The 22337-nt window shown below is 36.8% G+C and overlaps 2 protein-coding genes and 1 pseudogene across 4 annotated transcripts; all 3 read left to right on the forward strand.

Moving 5' to 3' along the window:
- Positions 1-4511: 4511 nt before the first annotated feature.
- On the forward strand, positions 4512-7340 carry LBD18 (LOB domain-containing protein 18). The gene is made up of 2 exons (XM_022901368.2): positions 4512-5329; positions 6805-7340. Exons 1-2 carry the CDS (start codon positions 4982-4984, stop codon positions 7171-7173), a joined length of 717 nt encoding a protein of 238 aa, XP_022757103.1. The 5' UTR covers positions 4512-4981; the 3' UTR covers positions 7174-7340.
- A 1885-nt stretch (positions 7341-9225) lies between these two features.
- LOC111304631 (brefeldin A-inhibited guanine nucleotide-exchange protein 2-like) lies at positions 9226-18238 on the forward strand. 2 transcript variants are annotated; one of them, XM_022901370.2, is made up of 11 exons: positions 9226-10673; positions 11504-11821; positions 11927-12272; positions 12375-12797; positions 12886-13178; positions 13554-13827; positions 14285-14784; positions 14878-15199; positions 15292-15667; positions 15804-16489; positions 17536-18238. In XM_022901370.2, exons 1-11 carry the CDS (start codon positions 9493-9495, stop codon positions 18145-18147), a joined length of 5331 nt encoding a protein of 1776 aa, XP_022757105.2. In that variant the 5' UTR covers positions 9226-9492; the 3' UTR covers positions 18148-18238. The 2 variants fall into 2 exon arrangements, with proteins under 2 accessions (XP_022757105.2, XP_022757107.2); XM_022901372.2 differs by lacking the exon at positions 17536-18238 and adding an exon at positions 16757-16994.
- Positions 18239-20368: 2130 nt separating this feature from the next.
- LOC111304632 (calmodulin-like protein 3 pseudogene) lies at positions 20369-21268 on the forward strand (annotated as a pseudogene). Its single transcript, XR_016331239.1, has one exon. The product of XR_016331239.1 is annotated as a calmodulin-like protein 3 pseudogene (transcript).
- Positions 21269-22337: the final 1069 nt, after the last annotated feature.

The raw sequence follows: 22337 nt of genomic DNA on the forward strand, positions 1-22337 counted from the left end.
CCCTCGTTTAAGCTTTTCCTTCTTACATAATTAGCAAGCGTACCTGATGATACATGCATTGCCACCATTTTCGTTACAAAATTCGATGAACACTTGAAACAGAAGACAACAGACACTAGTTTCATGAGCTGTCTAACTAAATTTCACAAAAAAAACTTACAGAGTATGAATTAATATACATATATATATATCGTGTACAGGAACAAAGGCATGTCAGCCTGTCGGTTTTTCAGACAGCTATAGCATTGGGCCAGTAATCAAGCCCAATAACATACTAATGGGAAAATGAGGATTGTGGATGCTCATTTTACAACGTCAGCTTCCCTGTTTGACGATATTGTTACAGCTAGCGAGTTGGCTAAGTTGTCATGTCTTGAAAATTTATGGTCATTGCAATTGAATATAGATATGTACTTTGCTAAAAGCGTCTAAGTACGTAGTACTCGAAGGCTGAAACAGTCTTATATACATATAGCAGATGGCCAGATGATGCCATCCCAGAATATTGATCATCAGAAGGGAAAAAGTCTATTCAATCTTTGAGTACTTTTGAAGCTTTGAAGCTTGATGCATGACCAGCTAGAAAATTAAGAAGCTGCCAAATTAAAAACCGTTCTTATAAATTTACAATCTTAAGCATGTGACAGTTATCGAGATTTGAGAGCTCAGACAAAATTTCCCATTGCTTAAAAGGAGACAAGTTTGAAAATCTTCCAAGAGGCCGCTTTCAATGCCTCATTGTCATGCAAAGTCTTTATTACTACTATATATACAGTACCATACAGTGGCATGCTTTGTATATATTTTTAACAAGAAATTACTACATTAATATTTTTGGAATCACAAAAAAAAAACCCTGCTAGTTTTGAGTTTAGATTAAAATAAATTAAGTACATAACACATTTCTTTATTTTATTTTATATCATTGCATCTGCATCGCTCATTGTAGATTAGTATATATCGATCACCAGCCTAACGTTCTTACTTTTAATTATTAAAAATGAAAAAAAAAAAAAAAACTTCTTAGAATTAATTCATGATTAATCATCTAGCTTGGTCCGAACACCTTTTTTTTTTTCAGTAATGGACGGTCAAAGATATAGAAAATAGTGGATAGATCAGACGGTTGATCTGAAAAAATGCAGAGTCCTCTTGGAATATAATTAAGTAAACAAAACATTTTTTGTACTCCTTTTTATTCCTAAGTTTTTTCATTTAATAATCTAAAATTTTAATCCTATAAAGCCAAATTAAAATAATAAATTACAGTTGACAGCGGCTTTGCCGTATCTTAAGGTGACATCCTGTAATTTATAATGCATTTCTTTGATCATAAAATTCGTAAAGGAATGATAATTAAATCTGATAATCTTATCACCCTGGCTGTTTGACCACACGAGTGGGAAAACCTGTGGGGTACTTTTCTTTAATCTTTTTTAATACTTATCACTAAATAAACACATTATTGAGCTCTCGCTCTGATGAGACTGTTTCTGTTAGTTAAAGTTCGGGCAAACCTAATAACATGACAACTTCTCTTGATTATTAACACTTTAAAGAGACAATTGATTAAGGAAATTCAACGTTAAAATGTGTTTGTCATGGAGTTGTGTTTGATTACTTGGACAGAAGAGGCCCTTCCCCAAATTTATGGGAACTTTGTTACTTGAACTTCCTACACGTTTAATCATAATAATAATCAACTTGCTTATAATAATATGTGGATATCATTTGTTTCCACTATATTTGAACGGTCTACTTTAATTTTTTTTATATGAATTTTATTAATAAATGTATATAGAATACATTTTTTACAAAAAAAATAAACTTAATTTAGATATGATAAAAATATTATAAATATTATGATTTAAAACTCAACCTACTAAATGTTATTTTTTTAAAATGACGTTTTTATAAGATATTTTTCATTATTATTATATTAAATAATATATTATTTTAACGCATTGAAATTCATTAATTTAACTATCAATTATTGCATCTACCAAAAAAATATTACTATATATGATTATTTAATTAATCTTAAAAATTGACTTAAGTACTTTAATGACACTTATTAATAAAAATATTGAGATTTAAATTTAAATTTTTAATTTTTTAATTTCACTGATAACAAAATTTTAATATTTAATGTTTGTAGTATCGGAAAGATCAACAAGTCCACGATTCAAGATCCCTGTTGAAAAGAACCAACTAATCAATTTTATCAATCTTTGATAAGACGAATGATTCCATTTGACATAAAGCATAGTCATCAGACAACAGTGGCTACTTTACTAGGATTGAATGCAGAATTGCAGATGCTGTTCTTTCCAAACAGCGTGAAGTGCCAACGTAGGAGGTGCACGAGATGGATCATGTGGAACTGTTTGAACGTCATCCGTCGTTCATCAATACGTGTTTTGATTTGACTGGCTCTTAGAGGATTTCAGTCAATGCTTCCTCTTTGTAACACACGGATTGGACAAGAGCCGGACGGCGCGGTGACACGCCGTTACGAACTGTTACTGATATTTACTGTATTTGTCCTTTTATTGATTCTCCCGTACATATTTTGACACTTAAAATACTATATTTTGAAAGGTAAACACTAAAAAAATATTTTTAAAATTTGAGAAATAGGGAAAGCCGAACGTTACTTTTGATTCAAGCGAACGGCGTGTGGGTCCCACTATAAAAATGAGGTCATCTTTTACCAGGCCGTTACGTTCTTCTTCAGGGACTCACACGTGGCAGTCAGGCATTCGAATGGCTCATGCTGCTGCTTTGAACGCCGAAGTTGAGTTTTGACCTTTTGATTGCCTTTTCCTCCCTCCCTTTCATCAATTTGGACGACAATAAACATAATCTTTCTTTTTTTTTTTTTTTTATTAATCCCTTTTTCTAAGCATAAGGTCATTTTTTGGTTGTGTAAGTTACCTTAATTCAAATTGGCAAAACAAAGCTTCCTTAATTCAAACTGTAAGCTTCCCGATTTTCAACATTGAGAAATTTAATATTAGTTATATTTGCAATTTGAATCATATCATTTTTTAGAAGTCCCAAAAATAAATACTTAAAAAACTTTATTAAAATGATTCATCAATTTCTTTTAAAAGATTAATTCTTACATGATCAAAATTTGATCCTTACGCTTACAGATTTTCTTTTTTAATATATTTTCTTACAGTTTTTCTTTTTTAATATATTTTCTTAAACTGTGACTTTTCTTGTATAAAAATATTCGTACTTAATGATCCATAAAGGAATGCATAACTTGTTTTATCTTTCCTTGTTCAAGCTTCAGTTACATAAAAGGCTTAATTGCTAATTATATATCACCGAAGACCATATAATTTTACTAGTACACGTGTATCATAAAAAAATTATTGAGTCCAATTTAAGAATCCTACTAAGTTATATAACAAGAACGAAACAAGTTACTAGTAGAACTTATAATTTTGTAGGCAAAAATAGATACCGTCACATATTATATAACTAATATATATGTATATATACACACACAATAGAAATCAAACTATTTAAGAAAATGTCCAAATTATACTATTTATGGAAGTGTCAATTGAATTTAATTGGCAAAGTCTTAAAAAGAATAAAAGTAATTAAAAGAGGTTATACATGCTTCAAAAACATTAAATTCATGGCAATGTCCATTTTTAGTAGCAATTTTAATAGTAATGCTAATGAAATTTAAAAAGACATCTCTTTGGTTAGCTTTGGCCGTACAGTATTGTAAAGGGTGTCACGCAATAAGAACAAAAAAGATGATGATGAAGATGATGATCAGCATACCACAATCACTGTTGTTATCGTTGTTGTTGTTTGTCATCGTCAAATTCATTACGCTCATCAACTCTTCCATTTTGAGGGTTTTCCTGATGCGAGCTTACCTGACATCTAAAGCCAGCAAAGAATAAAATCTATGCGTAAGAATTTTGCTAGCTTGAGATGGTGATATGTCTTTCCATTTGTAAAAGTAACCGTAACACAAGCCAATTCATAATTGACGGGTATATTGGATTAGTCATTAGACAAGTCTAGTTCTCCAAGTTTAATCACTTTTCGGTAATTTCTCACTTCCTTTAAACAAGTTTTTATATTCTTGTTCTTGAGTTGAAAACCCACATCATCATTTATTAGACTCTACTATATATAGCACTTAACTACAAATTTAAATGAAAAATAAACCTGTGGGTAACCAAGTCATTCTCTAAAATCCAGTGGATTTATTTTGGCTTATTGTATAGAAAAGGAAAGCAATAGCTCAGTCATTTTCAACGTAGAGAGAGAGAGAGAGAGAGAGAGAGAGAGACAGAGAGATGGCGTCTTTTGCCCTCTACGCAGCTTAAAACACGCAGTGGCAAATATAGACAGACTCCAAAGACACGTTTCGACTTCTAAAATGTATTCTCTTGTTTGCAAGACAGATTCAGATATAGGCGAAGGCATAGTTGTGGACAATATAAAATAGTTTTATTTATATATATATATATATATACACACACATACAATATATAGAACTAGAGAGAGAGCTTTTGAAGAGAGAAATTAAAAGAGAAGAGGGAAGCGCATGTGTTTTGTTAGAAAATTCACGAGATAAAGGAAGATATATGTGAAAAAATATAATATAAAAAGGGCAGTTGAGATTAGCTAGGCTTATCGCATGTTTGCTTCACGCAAACAGCTAAATGTGGGGGGAGGGGGGTTTGCTCTCTCGCGTGGCTTTAAAGACTTCTTATAGCGTTTTAAATCCCCCATTAAAATAACCATCACCATCCCAGACACCAAAAAACCAACACCCACCAGACCCAAACCCTAAAACACACATCCCTTCTTCTTTTCCTTCTCCCTTCCATCTTTTTCACCTTTTTCAACATCTAGAACAACTCCACAAGCCCTAATCATGGGACATGTTATAGTACTTTAAAAAGGAAAGAAAGAACAAATTAAAAAAGTTCCAATCATGAGTGCAAAGCCTAGCAGTAGCGGTGGCAGTGTTGGCGGTGGTGCTGGCAGTTGCAGTAGTGGTGGTGGTGGTGGTGGGGGTGGACCTTGTGGCGCGTGCAAGTTTTTGAGAAGGAAATGTGTGCCTGGTTGTATATTTGCTCCTTATTTTGACTCGGAGCAAGGCGCAGCCCATTTTGCAGCGGTGCATAAGGTTTTTGGGGCAAGCAACGTATCAAAGCTGCTTCTTCATATTCCTGTTCACAAACGGCTTGATGCCGTGGTTACCATATGTTACGAGGCTCAGACTCGGCTAAGAGATCCTGTTTATGGCTGTGTTGCTCACATCTTTGCTCTCCAACAACAGGTAAATACTAGTACAACTTTTCATCTTTCGATAAGGATTGTCATTATGGGCACTTTTAGCATGACTGTTTAGTTTTGTTTTTTGCTTTTATTGTCTTTTCTCTAGGTTTACCATCTTCTTTATCAAGTAAATCCGGGAACCTTTTATTCTTTTGAGAACTTTCGTTTTCAAATTAAAACCCTGTTTGATGTAGTCAAATTGGCATTGAGCCATTGGCTCTCTTCGTTTTAATTCAAATTAATCAGTTGAGTGAGGACTTGAACCTTTTATCGTATCTCCTCATAGGATCAAAGTCCACTCAGTTTATATATAGCTTTAGCAGAGAATTGGGTTTGATGTAATCCAAAGAAGGAAACAGTGTTGGTGGGGAAACCATCGAAAGGAAGTCTCAGAATGCCCTGATTTGACACCATTCTTAAAAGGACTTGATGGATAAGAAACAGTTGTACGGTAAAGAAGAAAAATAAATAATGCATGGGGTGGAAAGGGGGGCAAAGGGCTTGCTGCTTCGGATGCAGGTTTTCGCACTTTGCTGAAATCTAGAACGTTTTCTCATTAACAAATCATTTGGTCGGCGGTTACCTCATTGGAATGGCCAGTTTTTTGTGCAAATTCTGGATTTTGCAGGTATTAAGGAAATGGTCGGTTTTTTTTTTTTTGGGTTGTTGGGGTTTCATTTCATGCTATGGTTTTCTTGTTCTTGGAAGCATGGGTATATCTCAAGGGCAAGAGTTGTTTCCTCTTCCCCATTAAAGAAATAGTTATCTTCCCAATTGCAATACAGTAAACATGGGTACTTCAGTCAATTGATCATAACCCTCCATCTTCCCCGAATAAATGGACGTGCAACTGATGACCCCAAAAAGGAATTGGGATGACTCCGATGCTATAGCTTGATCACTATAAGGCCAGAGGGGGGGGGGGGGGGCTCTAGTCTAATCAGCCTAGTTGTGTACTATCCCCATATACTTTTGCAAATAGTAGAGAAATTTTCATAAGGTATATAGAGTATTTAAAGTTATCTTATTCTATATATCTTTATTGGACCAATAAAAGATATACGATGTAATTAATGGTTTATTAGCAATGAATAATCATCATCTTGCTCGGCAATCATACCATAAAAGCTCTGTGCAGTCGGCAGTTTTATTCCTCTGTCATAATGAAACGTTATTTGTTCTCAACACCATGTTCTTGTGCACATTATCCGAGCCTCCTTCTAGTGTAAACAAAGACAAGAAGCCTTAAATTTGCCTCGAATATTGTTTAATTTATATATACTGAACCGGTTCGTTTCACTTGTACACGATTGATTCAAATTATTCTCTTTTTTATCGAGTATACTAAATGCATACCTTTCTTTTGTTTTTTGGGTAATATATACACACACACACATATATATATATATATATATATATATATATAAACGTTTCATTCAGACAGCTAAATTTTTTTATTGGAAAATTGTTTGGCAGGTAGTGAATTTGCAAGCAGAGCTATCGTACTTACAAGCCCATTTAGCCACACTAGAGCTACCATCACCCCCGCCGCCTCCACAGCCACAAACGCTAATGGCACCGCCTCCTCTCTCAATATCAGACCTCCCATCAGCCTCTTCAGTGCCAGCCACATACGATTTATCGTCACTTTTTGATCCAATGGTGCAACCTTCATGGGCCATGCAGCAGAGGCAAATCGATCCACGCCAATTTGGAGGGAGCGGCTCATCATCATCAACTGGTTGCGGCGATCTTCAAGCCCTGGCTCGTGAGCTCCTCCATAGACAAGGTTCTCCGCAACTGCCATGCACCGATGCTTCATCATCACCATCTCTCTCAAAGTGAGATTGACCCTTCCCTTAGTATATACTTGCCTTGAAATCTCTCTTGATCCATACTAGCTGGCAAGGGAGCTTAGTTTTAATGTTATATTTCATTGGGCAAGTAACCTTAATAACTAATCTTGTTATATTTTTTTTCCTTCTATATTTATTTTTGTTCCTCCGCTTTTACTCCTTTTCTTCAGATACCAGTGAAATTCAACTTTACTGTATCTTAAAAAAAAAAACTAATTTTCTGCTTCCATAAAAAAAAAAAAAAATCCTGCATTCAACGAGGATCATGTTTCTCACTATATCAAAACTTTTTTGGTGCAATAACAGAAAGAAACTTACAAGATTTGATTTATTCTTTGGACAAGTATATTTGCAAAGCAATAAAATTTTAAGTTCAAATTAATTCAATTAATTCATTCAATCATTTTAATAAAAATTATTTAATAAATCCGAAATTTAATTTTGTTACTTATAATTTATTTCTTTATCTTTGTATTAGATCTCCTTGGAAAAAAAAAAAAAGGATTTTAAATTCCGAATGAAATTTTTGACTTTGACTGAGGATTCGATCATCTTTTTTAATACTGCCAAAGTGATGATGAGATGAGATCTCAAATGCCAACATATTATGATGAATTGGTTTAAAAAATGAATAGCGTTTTCTTGCTGCCCTGACTGACGCCGCTTGCTGGGTCTCACTAAAGTATTTATTGGAACATTCTTCTTTCTTGGTAATAATTATTCTGGGCGCAGTCGAGGCAGTCAAATTGGATGCACTGGAACAATTCATTTCCTTTAGAAACCCCTCTATCCATTTCCTTTCCTATTTTAATCCAAACATTAGCAGTACCCAGATGCGAAATGTTTTTGAAAATTTCTTTTGGGTTTTTGAGTTTTGGGTTTTCAGGAGAAAAACAAAACTTTGAAAGAGAACAATGAAAGGGTGGGCCAAAGCCCATAGTGTAGCCCGAAGGCTCCATGAAAATAAGGAGATGATAGGTAAGAGATGTTTTATTTCTCTTTCATTTCATATATTTTTTTAAATTTTTTCTGTTTTCAATTTTGTCCTTAGCAATTTAACATTTGATAATAATAGTATCAGTCCGTATTATTTTCTTTATTCATATATTTTTTTGATATTTCAAAATTATATTTTTTAACATCTAAAATTCTTATTTTTTATAAATTTTTTACTTTTTAATATTAAAAATTATGAAATTTTAATTTTTATAAAAAATAAATTTAATATTAAATAAATTAAAATTAAATTTTTTATTCTCTGAAAATCAATAATACTCAAACATTGGAACGAAAAAAAAAAACATTGATTTTTAATGGATTGGACAATATGGTAATTAAAGATATCACTATCTATTTTCTTATCAAATCTAACCAAATAAAAAATCATTTTAAAAATTGCAGAGTGAAATAGCAAATCAGAATTTTGAAAGCTCTATTTTCTTATAATAAGGCATGTACATATCCAATTAAGTGTTGAAGTAAAGCATCTCATTAGCATGTGGGAACTATTGAAATTTCAAAGTACCAATTAGCTAATTTAAAAAAAAAAATTTATAATATCAACATATACAATGAATTGCAATTAAAAAAAAAAAAAAGGTAAATGCAGGTGACATGACAATATTCTATTACGATGAAATATCCTCAAGTCAGACAAAAATATTAACCTTTAAGCGTTCGAACAAATTAGACAAAGTCATGAGTTCAACAAAATAAGAGTCTCGTTTCAAAGTTTTCTGGACAACATATTTCATCGATTCTCTCATACTACACATTGTTCAAATTAAAATGCTTATAAAAATAGTAGGAAGTAACCGGGAAGTTCGTCCAAGACTCCCCTGCTGATCACCAGAAAGAGTACGAAATACCTAACTTTTAATGTCCAAATTACCCTCCATGTCACAATATGATTAACACTTCATCCATTCAAACATGTTAACCTCCAGTTTATTGCGGCTCACGCACGTCGCTATGCAAGGGCATTTCAGTCTATTGGGTTTCAAACTTGGACTTTGATAAAAAAAAAAAAAAAAGACAAACCAGAACGCGATCTGAATCTCAACCCCTCTCCCCTGTACAGCCCACTCGTCTCCTTTCCCTCCCCAGGCTCTTAATTCTTTCTTTTTCTATTTCTTATGCAATTAGAACGGAAGCAACCGTTTATGCTTACCGAGTCGACTCGACTCCATTTCTCATTCAGATAATTCCCCCCTTATTCAAAGTAAAGAGAGATAAAACGAGCCCTACCATTTCGTTATCGATTTCCTAGATCTGTGTCCGTGAGGGACGTGTTATATCCGACTTGGGAATGGCTTCTTCGGAAGCCGATTCCCGCATGAGCCAAGTGGTAGCTCCGGCCTTAGAGAAGATCATCAAGAACGCTTCGTGGCGGAAGCACTCGAAACTCGCTCACCAATGCAAATCTCTTCTCGAGAGACTCACTTCTCCTCCGAAGTCGCCTCTATCTCCGTCAGATTCGGAGCCCGACAACTCGATCCCCGGCCCACTCCATGACGGCGGCCCAGTAGAATATTCCCTCGCTGAATCAGAGTCCATTCTCAGCCCTCTGATCAACGCTTGCGCCACCGCTTTCAACAAGATCGTCGATCCAGCCCTTGATTGCATTCAGAAGTTAATCGCCCATGGCTACCTACGTGGCGAAGCGGACCCCACTGGAGGTCCCGAGGCTCAGCTCTTATCCAAATTGATCGAATCCGTCTGTAAATGCCACGATTTATGCGACGATGCCGTTGAATTACTGGTTTTGAAAACGCTTTTATCCGCGGTAACTTCCATCTCACTGCGAATTCACGGTGACTGTTTGTTGCAAATTGTGAGAACTTGTTATGATATTTATTTAGGGAGTAAAAATGTGGTTAATCAAACGACGGCAAAAGCTTCTTTGATTCAAATGTTAGTGATTGTTTTTAGGAGGATGGAGGCTGATTCATCAACTGTCCCGGTTCAGCCTATCGTAGTGGCTGAATTGATGGAACCCGTTGAGAAATCCGATGCTGATGCTTCAATGACTCAGTTTGTTCAAGGTTTTATAACTAAAATTATGCAGGACATTGATGGAGTGTTTAATCCAGTGGCACCGAGTAAGGTTTCGTTAGGTGGCCATGATGGCGCTTTTGAAACTACCACTGTTGAAACCACCAATCCGGCTGATTTGCTGGATTCTACTGATAAGGATATGTTGGATGCAAAGTATTGGGAGATTAGTATGTATAAGACAGCATTGGAAGGGAGGAAAGGCGAGTTGGCAGATGGTGAAGTGGAGAGAGATGATGATTTGGAGGTTCAGATTGGGAATAAGTTGAGAAGGGATGCGTTTTTGGTGTTTAGAGCGCTTTGCAAGTTGTCAATGAAGACACCGCCTAAAGAGGCAATGGCAGATCCTCAGTTGATGAGAGGGAAGATTGTGGCACTTGAGTTGTTGAAGATTCTGTTAGAGAATGCCGGAGCGGTTTTTAGAACAAGTGAAAGGTATCTTTAATGTTCCCTCTTTGCACATATTTCTCTGGTTTTATTTAATTATTCTAATTTGCATTTTGAAAAGTTTCTTATGGTTAGGGCTTTAAGTATTCATTTGCTTACAGACATGGAAAATGTGATGTGTAACTCTTGATATGCCCTCTTAATATCAGTTTGCTGAATAGGCATTTAGTATGTACTAGAGGATAAACATGTGCTGAATATAGGTTATATCCAGAAGTAACAGTATGGTATAGGCACTTAGATACTGAGTCCTGGAGGATAGGCAAAAACATTGTAGCATTTTATTAGATTTGAAACATCCGAGGTGGCTTTTCCTGATGAGGGGACATTAAAGTAAACCTTGGTGGTGTAGAATTTCATTGGATATTAAACCCTTGTGTTATAATCTTGTGGTCATGGACCCTTGAACATTTAGCAAGGGTGTTTTATTTAGATGTCTTTTTATTGGTCAATTTAGTTCCATCACCTCTGTTTAATTTGGAAAGCTATGGTGCATTTACTTGGTGATTTCAATAACATTTTTGTTTGCATTCATATTTCAGCACAACCTTTAGTTCTTGATTTGTCTGTGAGATATTATTTTATTTCCATGCTTGGATGATTTTTTATTTTTTATTTTTGAAAGATAAATTTCTTGTGTTAACATGGGGTAGTTCATATAATATTTTCAATTTCATCAATTAAAATTAACATATATATACATATATATATATATATATATATATATATTGCTTTTACACATCTCAACTTTTGTTTGCTCACAGTACCTGTCCTGATATTTTTATTCTGAATTTGAAAATTTTCCTCTGGCGCTACAGGTTTTTAGGTGCCATAAAGCAATACTTGTGTCTGTCACTATTGAAGAACAGTGCTTCAACTCTTATGATTGTTTTCCAGCTTTCTTGCTCCATTTTCATTAGTCTCGTGTCAAGGTTTCGAGCTGGCCTGAAAGCAGAGATTGGAGTATTTTTTCCTATGATTGTTCTTAGGGTCTTGGAAAATGTTTCTCAGCCTAACTTTCAGCAAAAGATGATAGTTCTTCGTTTTCTGGACAAGCTTTGTGTTGATTCACAGATCTTGGTAGATATCTTTATCAACTATGATTGTGATGTCAATTCGTCAAACATATTTGAAAGGTATGTTCCTTGCTCTTATAATGTCATCAAAATTAACAACATATCTTTGGTAGAAGTCAATAACTTTTGCATATTTCTCATTTTTCTCATTATGGTTCTTCCCAGAATGGTCAATGGACTTCTGAAAACAGCTCAAGGTGTTCCCCCTGGTGCGGCTACAACACTATTGCCACCCCAGGAAGCTACCATGAAACTTGAAGCTATGAAGTGTTTAGTGGCTATTTTAAAATCAATGGGAGACTGGATGAACAAACAGTTGCGTATTCCAGATCCTCATTCTACCAAGAGATTTGAAGCAGTTGAGAACAGTCCTGAACCTGGAAATGTCCCCATGGCAAATGGGAATGGGGATGAGCCTGTTGAAGGATCTGATTCTCAGTCTGAAGCCTCTAGTGAAGCTTCTGATGTTTTAACAATCGAGCAGCGTCGAGCTTACAAGCTTGAACTTCAGGTTTGTGTGTGTGTAGATAGTGTCTGGACAGTAAACTGGTCTAACTTTGTCTTTATTTTAGCTGATCATCATTCATGAAATCTAATTTAAAATTTTTGGCAGGAAGGCATATCTCTTTTTAATCGGAAACCTAAGAAAGGAATTGAATTTCTCATTAAAGCAAATAAGGTTGGCGATTCTCCGGAAGAGATAGCTGCTTTTCTTAAAAATGCATCTGGTCTGAACAAAACATTGATTGGTGATTATCTTGGAGAAAGGGAAGATTTATCGCTGAAAGTGATGCATGCCTATGTTGACTCCTTTGACTTTCAAGGCATGGAGTTTGATGATGCAATCCGAGCCTTTTTGCAAGGTTTTAGATTGCCTGGTGAGGCACAAAAGATAGATCGAATCATGGAAAAGTTTGCTGAGCGTTACTGCAAATGTAATCCAAAGGCTTTCATCAGCGCTGATACAGCTTATGTCCTTGCTTACTCTGTCATAATGCTCAATACTGATGCTCATAACCCTATGGTTAAGAACAAGGTGCATATACATTCTCTATCTGATCCTATTGACATTTAGTGCCAGAAAATGGATTAAGTTACCTCTTTTCCTTATTTGAACTGTGCAGATGTCAGCTGATGATTTCATAAGAAACAATCGTGGCATAGATGATGGCAAAGATTTGCCAGAAGAGTACTTAAGATCATTATTTGAACGGATATCAAGAAATGAGATCAAAATGAAAGAAGATGATTTGTCTCTGCAACAGAAGCAGTCAGTGAACTCTAACAGAATATTAGGTTTGGACAGTATCTTGAATATTGTGATACGCAAGCGTGATGAAGACCAGCATATGGAGACCAGTGATGATCTTATTAGGCACATGCAAGAACAATTTAAAGAGAAAGCTCGCAAATCCGAGTAAGATCAACTGGTTTTTAAGCTTTTTTAGATGCTTTACTATGGAGAGATTTCTGTTTGACTGTGTATACCTAAACCCATCTTATCTATGTCCCTTTTTAAAAATCTTTTTATGCCTTTATATTTCATTAGAATAAGGTGGAATTTCAAGAGGTATTTTCATTCAATTTTTTACATGGTTTAAGCTTAATTAATGCGTTGAGATGCTGTAAATGTTATATTCTATTTTACACAATTTTCACTTTTACCTTGTTGTACTTTTAACGGGATTTCCCTCACTTAGCAACAAATCTTTCCTGAAATCTTGGTATTTCCTGTTTGGAGGAAGTTTGTTTTCGATTATCCCTTGATTTCCATTGTACTGGAAATTTGTAGGTCAGTTTATTATGCTGCCACAGATGTGGTGATTCTAAGATTCATGGTTGAAGTATGCTGGGCTCCTATGTTGGCTGCCTTCAGTGTGCCTCTTGACCAAAGTGATGATGAAGTAGTGATAGCATTGTGTCTTGAAGGCTTCCGCTCTGCAATCCATGTCACTGCTGTGATGTCCATGAAGACTCATAGAGATGCATTTGTGACTTCATTAGCTAAGTTCACTTCACTGCACTCTCCTGCAGATATCAAGCAAAAAAATATAGATGCAATCAAGGTTAGTATTTTACTTCATCTGAAAATGTTGTTAGTAACCTTTTTTTATTCGTAATCTCAAAATTTTGACGTTGTGTTTAATATATGTGATTTTTCCCTTTATCTTACCCCTTTCAAATGCTTGTAATCCCGCAAACTATGTGATTCAGTATATTTACATCAGTAAGAATGCATTTTTTTAGCCATTTCAGATATCCATTATAACCTTTGGTATAGAGGTGACAATGAATGGTCGACTTTGTTAACCTCACTCCCAGAGGAGTGTCATTAAGGAAATTTGCCATTTTTTTACTGAATGTGATCATTCCCATGTATTCAATGAAGTTATTCTTTACATGGAAACTTTAATAAGTGGCCGAAGGGAACTCTTTAGTGAGATCCATTTATTTTGAACTCTAAAGAAAATTTCCATTTGCATATGGATCTAACATTGAATTTTCTGTTTACATTGTTAATAGGCAATAGTTACAATTGCAGATGAAGATGGAAATTATTTACAAGAAGCTTGGGAGCATATCTTGACATGCGTGTCTCGGTTTGAGCATTTGCATCTCTTGGGGGAGGGTGCTCCTCCAGATGCGACTTTCTTTGGCTTTCCTCAGAATGATTCAGAAAAATCTAAGCAAGCTAAGTCAGCTGTTCTTCCTGTTTTAAAGAAGAAGGGACCAGGAAGAATTCAGTATGCTGCTGCTGCTGTGATGAGGGGCTCGTATGATAGTGCTGGTATTGGAGGTAATTCTGCTGGGGCAGTTACACCTGAACAGATGAACAATTTAGTCTCTAATCTCAACATGTTAGAACAAGTTGGTGAAATGAATCGAATATTCACTCGTAGTCAAAAATTGAATAGTGAGGCTATCATAGACTTTGTTAATGCTCTCTGCAAGGTGTCCATGGAGGAGTTGCGATCTACATCTGATCCACGGGTTTTTAGCCTTACAAAGATTGTTGAGATTGCGTATGATTCATTCCACTTCTCTTCCTTTGGCTTATCTTAATGCAATATATTTGTTTATATTTCTTAACTGTAAATTTTCTGATCTATTGACAGGCACTATAACATGAACCGGATCAGGCTTGTATGGTCAAGCATCTGGCTTGTACTCTCCAATTTCTTTGTGACCATTGGCTGTTCTGAAAACCTGTCAATTGCAATTTTTGCGATGGACTCTTTACGGCAGCTATCAATGAAATTTTTGGAGCGAGAAGAGTTGGCTAATTACAATTTTCAGAATGAATTTATGAAGCCTTTTGTCATTGTTATGCGCAAGAGCAGTGCTGTTGAAATCCGAGAATTAATCATCAGATGTGTCTCACAGATGGTTTTATCTCGTGTCAATAATGTCAAATCGGGATGGAAGAGCATGTTCATGGTACTGAATTTTTAATAACTATCATATAGATCCTTGTTTTTGAAACCTTAATCTTTAATCAATTTATTACTGAACTGATAAATCTTTTTCAGGTTTTCACTACCGCGGCCTATGATGACCACAAAAACATTGTACTGTTAGCCTTTGAAATAATGGAAAAGATTATTCGAGACTATTTCCCATACATTACTGAAACTGAAACAACCACCTTCACTGATTGTGTGAATTGCCTAATAGCATTCACCAATAGTAGATTCAACAAAGACATTAGTCTCAATGCAATTGCTTTTCTACGTTTCTGTGCCACGAAACTTGCTGAAGGGGATCTTGGCTCATCAAAGAACAACGATAAGGAATCTGGGAAGATTTCTCCATCTTCTCCTCACAAAGTAAGAGATGGTAGACAAGAGAATGGAGAGCTAATGGATAAGGATGATCATCTCTATTTCTGGTTCCCGTTGTTGGCTGGTAAGGAAAAATGAAATAGTTGTTTTAATGTTACAATGCATTTGAATTTACTTAGGTTTTCAAAGTTACTTTTGTCATCATACTTTAGAAATGCATTCTGTTCTGAACTTAACTTGCATCCCATTTTGCCGTGCAGGTTTATCAGAACTTAGCTTTGACCCTAGGCCGGAAATTAGGAAGAGTGCATTACAAGTGCTGTTTGAAACTTTGCGCAACCATGGTCACCTCTTCTCGCTGCCTTTGTGGGAAAGGGTGTTCGAATCTGTCCTTTTTCCAATATTTGACTATGTGCGCCATGCTATTGATCCATCAGGTGGTGACTCGCCTGAGCAGGGAATTGTTAATGACATTGATGAACTTGATCAAGATGCATGGCTCTATGAGACGTGTACATTGGCACTCCAATTAGTTGTAGATCTTTTTGTGAATTTTTATAATACTGTCAATCCTCTTTTGAGGAAGGTTCTCTCTTTACTTGTAAGTTTTATCAAGCGTCCCCACCAAAGCCTAGCTGGTATTGGAATTGCTGCATTTGTGCGTTTGATGAGCAATGCTGGTGATCTTTTTTCTGAGGAGAAGTGGCTAGAAGTAGTTTTTTCATTAAAAGAAGCAGCTAATGCAACGTGTCCTGATTTTTCTTACATTGTTAGTGTGGATGGCAAGGTTGGAAGCAATGAACATGCTTTGAATGGCCAAAGTGATGACGCTTCTGCTGGTTCTGACACATCTCAGGGTGATTCAGAGAGTCTGAGAACACAGCGTCTTTATGCTTCTTTATCTGATGCGAAGTGCCGTGCTGCTGTTCAGCTTTTATTGATTCAGGTAGACTTCTCATCTTAATATTGAAAAACCATATGAAACCTTTCATCACATCATAAAACAAGTAAAGAAAAGGAATAGAAATATAATATTTTGTCTCTTTTTTTAATCAATTGTTTTGATTTTAGAGTTAAGTGAGGGTGGATTCAAACTTGTGAAAGGTGTCATACCCTTATAATGCTTTAGACATTTGTGATATAAGCATGCACCTTAGACTATTTCTCTCTTCTAATGCTCCTTGACACCCTTAAAATGGTTTACATGTTGTAGATGCTGGACTTACACAAGGTCTCTTACGGGCAGTAAAAATTGAATGTGTTGGCAAATAGTAATTAAGTTTATCAATGAGGCTTTCCCGAAATCAAGTGTTTTTTCAGATATAGGATGCTTTGCACCTGAACAGTAGTATGGTTTTTCTTTCTTAAAACTTTTTGATTAGAGTGCTAAGGTTATTGTGTAAAACTATTTGAAACTATCTGAATTTTAAATTTGTTAGTCCTTTAAGACACTTCCTGTTGCAATTAATTTATGGATGTAGTTTCTACGCTGATGGGCTCTCTATCATTTTGTATTGAAATAAGTCCATGCTACGGAAAGAGAAGTAGTGCAAGAATGGATTGCTTCCATATCTTAGACTAATGGCTTTGGTTCTAATTTAACTTTCTGGAGTTAGTGGCTTCCTCCAAGTGTTTGAACTTTGACAAAGGTTGATAACTAACACAGCTGTTTAGTTTAATCGCAGTCAGAGTTATGGAACAAAGGCTTGAATTTTATGAAGACTGTTTTTGAAATTGCAAATTTGTAAAATAAACAAGTGTTAATTGACCCTATCTTTTTTCTATTTCCCTTATTTTTACATTTATATTTGCTTTGAAATTGCAAATTTGTAAGATGAACAAGTGTTAATTGACCCTATCTTTTTTTTCATTTCCTTGTTTTAACATTTATATTTGAACAATTATCTAACTAAATAATGGGTTTATTTTAAGTTTGAAATGGGCTAACTTTGACTCGTGGGTGCCATTTTGCTGTTCTTATTCTCCTGACAGGCTGTGATGGAAATTTACAACATGTATCGAACTCACCTTTCAGCTAAGAACACCTTAGTCCTCTTTGATGCAATGCATGATGTGGCATCCCATGCTCACAGTATCAACAACAATAGTATATTACGTTCCAAGCTTCAAGAGTTTGGTCCCATGACTCAGATGCAAGATCCTCCGCTATTGCGTCTTGAGAATGAGTCATATCAATTTTGCCTTACATTCTTGCAGAATCTGATGTTGGATAGGCCTCCAAGGTATGAGGAGGCTGAAGTAGAGTCCCATCTTGTTGATCTTTGCCGGGAGGTGTTGCTGTTTTATATAGAAACTGCATGCTCTGGACAGACTTCTGAAACTTCTCCCAATGGGCAAACCCAATGGTTGATTCCTTTAGGTTCTGGGAAACGAAGAGAATTGGCTGCCCGTGCACCTCTCATTGTTGCGACTCTCCAGGCCATTTGTAGTTTGGGAGACACTTTATTTGAGAAGAACTTAGCTCAGTTCTTTCCTCTTCTTTCGAGCATGGTAAGTTGTGAGCATGGTTCAAATGAGGTCCAGTTAGCTCTTAGTGATATGCTTAGCTCCTCGGTGGGTCCTGTTTTGCTTCGATCATGTTGATCTTGGTGAAATTGGACTCTGTTTTGGATGTATGATAATATGTTTTTTTATTACCTCTTATCTAATTCCATAGTTTTCATTTTCTCCTTTAGTTCATAATAATTGTTATCGGAAATATAGTTTCAGTGTTTGAAGAGTTAGAGTTGGTTTTGAATTGTTTAGTGCTTCTCAACCTGCTGTGTAGTTTATGTGGGAGAATAGCCACTCTTCAGAATTTATGGATATAAATTGGGGATTTTTTTTTTCGTATGGTAGTCAAAATTTTTTTTCCTTTTAAATGAGTTTCAGAACCTTGATTTTTCTGTAAGAAATTTTCTTATTAAATACGTGAGTTGAAGACCTATTGTCGTATAGAAACTTTGATTTAGTGGTTGGTGCCCCAGAGTTCAGAAAGGAGGTAGACAGGTAAAAACAAAGGGTGAGTCCATAATCTGCTCGTCTCTATTGTCAGAAAAATGGTTTTTGAAACTGGGTGGCTGTCAATTTGAATCGCAGCTATGCAATTAATGATCAGTTAGTGATTCAAATTTCTATTTAAAGTTATATATTGTTGTCCGCGTTTGTTGGAAACATTTTTGGTAACATAATACTTCTAGATTTTCTAGACAGCTGGAGACTTGGAAAATGAACGGTGCTTAAAACTGTGGCCGTTCTCTGTTGGTTTTGGAACCAATGATCCGGGCTTCTTTACCAATCGAACAAGCACAATTTCTCTAATATTGATTGCTTGGTGTCACGGGTCGAGACTCAAGTTCCGAACCCGTGCGGCTCCGGGACCCGGGCATTCACCCTTCCGGCGTCTCAGATCAGCCTTCCGTCACGGTTCACACCCTTGTGAGGTATTGTCCGCTTTGGCCCTCTTGGCCTCACGGTTTTGTCCTACAAAAGACGTCTCATAAGGCGGAGATGGTGTGAACCCTTTTATACCCCAGTGACCCTCCTATTATGTTCGATGTGGGATTCAGGACTCCCCCTTAGGTCCGTGACATTCTCTCGCATCCAACCTCGTGACGCCTCGTCACGGAGGCCGGCCACCCTGCCTACCTCCTTCGAGGTGCTCGGCGTGGATCGAACGGTTTAGGGCTGGCTCTGATACCACTTGTCACGGGTCGAGATTTAAGCTCTGAACCCGCGCTGCTTCGGGACCCGGGCATTCACCCTTCCGGCGTCTCGGATCAGCCTGACCGCCACGGTTCACATCCTTGTGAGGTATTGTCCGCTCTGGCTCCCGTGGCCTCACGGTTTTATCCTACAAAAGGCGCCTCACAAGACGGAAATGGTGTGAACCCTTTTATACCCCAGTGACCCTCTTATTATGTTCGATGTGAGATTCAGGACTCCCCCTTAGGTCCGTGACATTCTCCGCGCATCCAACCTTGTGACGCCCTCGTCACGGAGGCTGGCCACCCTGCCTACCTCCCTCGAGGTGCTTGGCGTGGATCGAACGGTTTAGGGTTGGCTCTGATATCACTTGTCACGGGTCGAGACTCAAGCTCCGAACCCGTGCGGCTCCGGGATCCGGGCATTCACCCTTCCGGCGTCTCAGATCAGCCTTCCGCCATGGTTCATACCCTTGTGAGGTATTGTCCGCTCTGGCCCTCTTGGCCTCACGGTTTTGTCCTACAAAAGGCGCCTCACAAGGCGGAGATGGTGTGAATCTTTTTATATCCCAGTGACCCTCTTATTATGTTCGATGTGGAATTCAGGACTCCCTTTTAAGTCCGTGACACTTGGCTTGTGCACAAACTTCAGGTAATCTGAGCGTCGTCTTGCTTTCTTTCGGACATTTGAAATCTCAAATCATCGTTAAAAGAGAAACGGAGGTTCAACCAATGAAGGAAAGCACAGGCTACCTTCATTTTCTCTTCACCAAATGCATTAAAAATTTTGGATAAAAACGTGACATCATAATTGTCTGACTTCCAAATTCTGGAGCCAATCGCTCCCCTAGCCGCGGAGGCCACGACCCGTTAAAAACAAACACAAGGGTAGTTGAAAGCGAAACATACCGGTCGCTGTTGGTTTTTGCTTTATGAATTCAGCTGGCGTCCACCAGACGAGACTTGATCAACACAACGTTAAAGGACTTTGTCATGATATTGATTCTCCATCCATACCCTTTCTCTCTATCCGATTTTGTAGGTTGAAGGGATGGAGATTATCCCATCCAAAAGGGGATTATTTGGTCTTTATGCAGGAAATTGTACCAAATATAATTATTGCTAGGTGACAATTTACTTAAGTTTCTTGAAAAGAGCCATAACTTTCAGCTCTCATAAAACTTGCAACATCAACCGTTCCTGGCACAATAACTATCATTTTTTCCGGTTACTTCATTGTTTCTCTCTTTGGATTATGCTAAGTTCCTGCAAACCTTGTTGGATCTCTCTTTACAAGAGAGCTAAACAGTTTCTTCACGGCAACCGATGCAAGAGAAGAATACACCGCAGATTGTCATCAAGTTTTGAATTGATAACATCATCTTTTGGGGCCATGGAGCTGTCTGGTCAGTTTAGACAAGTCTTCAAAGTCATCGACGCAAATGGGGATGGAAAGATATCTTCTTTAGAGCTCAGTGAAGTGCTTTTGTGCCTTGGACATGAAAAGTCTACAGCCTACAAAGCAGCTGAAGGAATGATCAGAGAAATTGATTTTAATGGAGACGGTTTCATCGACTTGGATGAGTTTATGCATGCAGTTAATACGGATGGAGCAATTTGTAGCAACAATAGCGAGGAAGATTATCATATGGATGCTTTTCTCATCTTCGATAGTGATAAAAACGGGTTGATTTCTGCCAAAGAGTTGCGTAAGGTTCTGGTTAGCCTTGGATTCAGCAAGTGTAGTCTTCAAGAGTGCAAGCGCATGATCAAAGGTGTTGATAAGGATGGAGATGGATTTGTGGACTTCAAGGAATTTCGATCAATGATGACCGCATGTACAAGTTGAAGATGAGAAAAGTCGATATAGCTTCATCTTGAATATTCTCCAGGTACTAGAAATTCTTTCTATTTGTATTCTATCTACAACCTTATCATATCTAAATGTAATGAGTTGAAAGTAGAGCGATGTAATTTAGCTTTAGGCCTTGATAGAAGTATCTAGAACAATTTGAATTGCAGCCAGATTGTACAAGCCGATTGTGTGAGATATCGTCACAAATGATGCAGAATTTACTGAAGTAGAATCGTAAGTTCCAAGTTTATAACAAATTTTTGGATTCTTCCTTCTGCCGGAATCCAAGGTGTTCTGTTTTTCCTTTCTTTCTCTGGCACTCCACACCCACATCTGCACCCAGACAATGATCACAGAAAGCTTGATACAATTAGTTGGGGGTATGGCTCCTCCATCATTTGTCTAGTTGTAATCACTTCGCCGCTTAGGAAATCTTGGCATTGGGTTAAGTATTACTTATAGTAAAGCCACAAGAGATAGCAACTTTATGACAATCCCAATAATTATTGACGCTAACGTTAACAAGAAAACAAAAAGATGAGTTTTAAATGTTAACGTTTTCTATTTCGTAATTGTGAACACATGCTTGATTTTCATTCGTCGACTTCGCCTGGCTAAGCTCATGAGGAAGTTGGAAACGACTTTATTAATCAATTTCAATTTCATATCCATGCCAATTTAAAAGGCCAACTAGATATTTTTGCATGAATGTTGCTGTCTGAATTTGGAGCTGATCGCCTGATTTATTTATTATCCTACGCTGTTAGCCGGATTTGAAACACTAAAACACAACATACACCAGAGATATCCTTTGCTCAAGGGGACATTTGCCCAAAATGTCCCTAACAAACCATTGGGCCTAGGGCCAGATGCTCAAAAGGTCTTTAAGAAGCCAATTGGGCTTGGTTGAACTTAAAGACGAGAGGGCTCCGATAGAAATTCTTGTCTCTACTGAGTAATGAATTTGTGGACTTAAAAATTCTTTTCCAAGTTAAGGCCCATTATCAACTAGGCCTGGCCTTAAAGTCTAAATGAAAACTTGAGTTAAACGGGGCAAATTCTGGTACTTAAATCCAACCTAATTTCTTGGTTTGGTTTTCCTTAATTAGCTCGAGAAGGACCCTGTTGTTAGAAACTTGAAAACTCCTTACTTCCACTCAGGCCATTACACAAAATTAGAACTAGCACGTTCTTATTCAAGTACAGTTATGCCTTTTGGTTGAGAAAAGGAAATC

This window comes from Durio zibethinus, chromosome 21 (genome assembly GCF_047325235.1).
Source record: "Durio zibethinus cultivar Kanyao isolate XHJ-2024 chromosome 21, ASM4732523v1, whole genome shotgun sequence".
Taxonomy (NCBI): Eukaryota; Viridiplantae; Streptophyta; class Magnoliopsida; order Malvales; family Malvaceae; genus Durio; species Durio zibethinus.

Excerpts from the sequence above, each read along its gene's own strand:
- LOC111304631 (XM_022901370.2), top strand. The coding sequence starts at position 9,493 with ATGGCTTCTTCGGAAGCCGATTCCCGCATGAGCCAAGTGGTAGCTCCG. Across the intron at positions 10,674-11,503 it reads GTTTTTAGAACAAGTGAAAG|GTTTTTAGGTGCCATAAAGC; the intron begins GTATCTTTAATG and ends CTGGCGCTACAG. Across the intron at positions 13,179-13,553 it reads GAGAAAGCTCGCAAATCCGA|GTCAGTTTATTATGCTGCCA; the intron begins GTAAGATCAACT and ends GGAAATTTGTAG.
- LBD18 (XM_022901368.2), top strand. The coding sequence starts at position 4,982 with ATGAGTGCAAAGCCTAGCAGTAGCGGTGGCAGTGTTGGCGGTGGTGCT. Across the intron at positions 5,330-6,804 it reads TCTTTGCTCTCCAACAACAG|GTAGTGAATTTGCAAGCAGA; the intron begins GTAAATACTAGT and ends ATTGTTTGGCAG.